Source organism: Drosophila subpulchrella, unplaced genomic scaffold (genome assembly GCF_014743375.2).
Source record: "Drosophila subpulchrella strain 33 F10 #4 breed RU33 unplaced genomic scaffold, RU_Dsub_v1.1 Primary Assembly Seq454, whole genome shotgun sequence".
In the NCBI taxonomy this organism is placed as follows: Eukaryota; Metazoa; Arthropoda; class Insecta; order Diptera; family Drosophilidae; genus Drosophila; species Drosophila subpulchrella.
Window position 1 is genome coordinate 1 of NW_023665663.1, and position 3,241 is coordinate 3,241.

General features: G+C 36.6%; 1 protein-coding gene and 1 pseudogene across 1 annotated transcript; one reads left to right on the top strand and one right to left on the bottom strand.

Moving 5' to 3' along the window:
* The first annotated feature begins 527 nt into the window (after positions 1–527).
* Positions 528–1,172, top strand: LOC119562426 (annotated as a pseudogene).
* A 1,036-nt stretch (positions 1,173–2,208) lies between these two features.
* LOC119562428 lies at positions 2,209–2,919 on the bottom strand. The gene is made up of 2 exons (XM_037875615.1): positions 2,778–2,919; positions 2,209–2,707 (listed from the first exon to the last, which is right to left on the bottom strand). The coding sequence occupies exons 1-2, from the start codon at positions 2,852–2,854 to the stop codon at positions 2,209–2,211; spliced, it is 576 nt and encodes a 191-aa protein (XP_037731543.1). The 5' UTR covers positions 2,855–2,919.
* Positions 2,920–3,241: the final 322 nt, after the last annotated feature.

Here is a 3,241-nt window from a genome sequence, read left to right on the forward strand (position 1 = left end):
AATACATTTTATCAGGCGGTTCCATAAACAATTTATATATATTTATATTCTTCTAATAATAGTCCCGAAATAATTATTTTTATCAGGTGATTCCCAGTAAAGCTCACCATAAACCATTTATAAATACTGCTGCAAAATATTTAGGAACCAACTATTTTTATGCCTAAAATAAATGTCCAAAATAAGCATTTATAAATATATGACGGATATTAAGATATTTTAATTCCTCTTTGACAAAGCAATATATATATAAATCTCATTGAGATATTTTGGGCATGTTTATTAAAATGTGAGTTTAGTTGGTTTTAGTTAGGAGTAAGTTTAGACTGGTAAGCTTTCCTACTTATTTAATATCCAACCCCCTCTAAGAAAGAGTATCACAAAATGATGATGGAAACGTTTAGTTCCCAGGACGCGTTATTAAACAACGTTCCCTTTTCCCCATTAATATGCATGAGTTGAATGTTTAGTGAGTTCGCTTCAGAACGGAGGCTAATGAAAGAAAAACTCCCACTTTTTCAGCATCGAAAACGAAGACTGGCGGGAGTGCGAAAAGAGCCTGAAGGAGTTCCTTGAACAGGAGCGTGCCAAAATGAAGGAGCGTTCGCTGCGCATCTCCCAGCCATTCTCATCGGATCCACAGGACATTCAGAACATAGTGAGGGCCAGGTGAGGATTATCCAGACCAGGAATTCCTATGATTTTAGGAGCTACAAAATCTTTTCTTGCTTTTTAATTAGGCAAAAGTTCCGCGAGACAGAGCTACGTATTCGCAACCAGCTGGAGGACAAGCTGAAGGATGTGAAACTGGCAGTCACCACCAACAACTTACCGAACTCATCGAGGATGCCCATCGATCCAGTGGGGAGATTGTGCGAGAGCCTTCGATAGAGGACGATGAGTACCACGAGGGCGAGCCACAGTCCAAGTATCTGGACGATGTCACCGACGTCTCCGAGGAGACGGTGATCAGCGAGGACGCCATCAGTCTCACCCTGGCCAAGCAGCAGTACGCCGAGGAACTGGAGGCCGAGATGGAGGACGAGTTCAACCGGGGTCTGCTCATCTCCAAGCAGCAGTACGACCAGCTGCGCTTCGAGGATGAGAAGATCGTGGCGTTAAGGAATGCCAAAGTAAGTTCGCAGGTCCTCAAGGGCTTTCAGTTAATTTAGAAAATGTTATACCTTATCGTCCATTAATGTCCAATTTACAGTGTCAAGTGTATGTAAAGTTTTAAAATATTTATAAATTTACCAAGTATTTACTACATTTATGACTTTAAGAAAATAAATTTTAAAGAAATTTACAAATATTTGTAAGTCTTTAAAATATTAAATACATTTATGAACATTATTTTTTATAATTATTTTAAATATTTGCTCAATACGAAACGTACAAAAAACAAAATTTCATATTTCCTTTTTTGCTCCGACGTAATTTTTTCCATAAATCTAAAAGTATTTAAAATGTATAAATATTTCTTAAAAAAATTAATACGAAGAATAGGTTATAATATAAAAGATATTCTGTTATAGATTATGTTGTATCAAAAGCTAGTTCGATTTAAGGTATTTTAATTTAAATGATGCATGTCAGTCTAAGCTATGCCGCTTTTGTTCGTTAAATTGATTTTGAACTAAGGCGTTCTATCTTGTAATACAAAATAATAACTTCAAAAATTTTGCAAGTCTAAAATAAGAAAATAATGTAAATTATAGTTGTAGTGTCACTATAATTTACATTATTTTCTTATTTTAGACTTGCAAATTTTTGAAGTTATTATTTTGGTATTACAAGATAGAACGCCTTAGTTCAAAAATCAATTTAACGAACAAAAGCGGCATAGCTTAGACTGACATGCATCATTTAAATTAAAATACCTTAAATCGAACTAGCTTTTGATACCAACATAATCTATAACAGAATATCTTTTATATTATAACCTATTCTTCGTATTAATTTTTTTAAGAAATATTTATACATTTAAATACTTTTAGATTTATGGAAAAAATTACGTCGGAGCAAAAAGGAAATATGAAATTTTTGTTTTTGTACGTTTCGTATTGAGCAAATATTAAAAATAATTATAAAAAATAATGTTCATAAATGTATTTAATATTTTAAAGACTTACAAATATTTGTAAATTCTTAAAAATTTATTTTCTTAAAGTCATAAATGTAGTAAATACTTGGTAAATTTATAATATTTTAAAACTTTACATACACTTGACACTGTAAATTGGACATTAATGGACGATAAGGTATAACATTTTCTAAATTTAACTGAAAGCCCTTGAGGACCTGCGAACTTACTTTGGCATTCCTTAACGCCACGATCTTCTCATCCTCGAAGCGCAGCTGGTCGTACTGCTGCTTGGAGATGAGCAGACCCCGGTTGAACTCGTCCTCCATCTCGGCCTCCAGTTCCTCGGCGTACTGCTGCTTGGCCAGGGTGAGACTGATGGCGTCCTCGCTGATCACCGTCTCCTCGGAGACGTCGGTGACATCGTCCAGATACTTGGACTGTGGCTCGCCCTCGTGGTACTCATCGTCCTCTATCGAAGGCTCTCGCACAATCTCCCCACTGGATCGATGGGCATCCTCGATGAGTTCGGTAAGTTGTTGGGTGGTGACTGCCAGTTTCACATCCTTCAGCTTGTCCTCCAGCTGGTTGCGAATACGTAGCTCTGTCTCGCGGAACTTTTGCCTAATTAAAAAGCAAGAAAAGATTTGTAGCTCCTAAAATCATAGGAATTCCTGGTCTGGATAATCCTCACCTGGCCCTCACTATGTTCTGAATGTCCTGTGGATCCGATGAGAATGGCTGGGAGATGCGCAGCGAACGCTCCTTCATTTTGGCACGCTCCTGTTCAAGGAACTCCTTCAGGCTCTTTTCGCACTCCCGCCAGTCTTCGTTTTCGATGCTGAAAAAGTGGGAGAGTTTTTCTTTCATTAGCCTCCGTTCTGAAGCGAACTCACTAAACATTCAACTCATGCATATTAATGGGGAAAAAGGGAACGTTGTTAATAACGCGTCCTGGGAACTAAACGTTTCCATCATCATTTTGTGATACTCTTTCTTAGAGGGGGTTGGATATTAAATAAGTAGGAAAGCTTACCAGTCTAAACTTACTCCTAACTAAAACCAACTAAACTCACATTTTAATAAAACATGCCCAAATATCTCAATGAGATTTATATATATTGCTTTGTCAAAGAGGAATTAAAATATCTTAATATC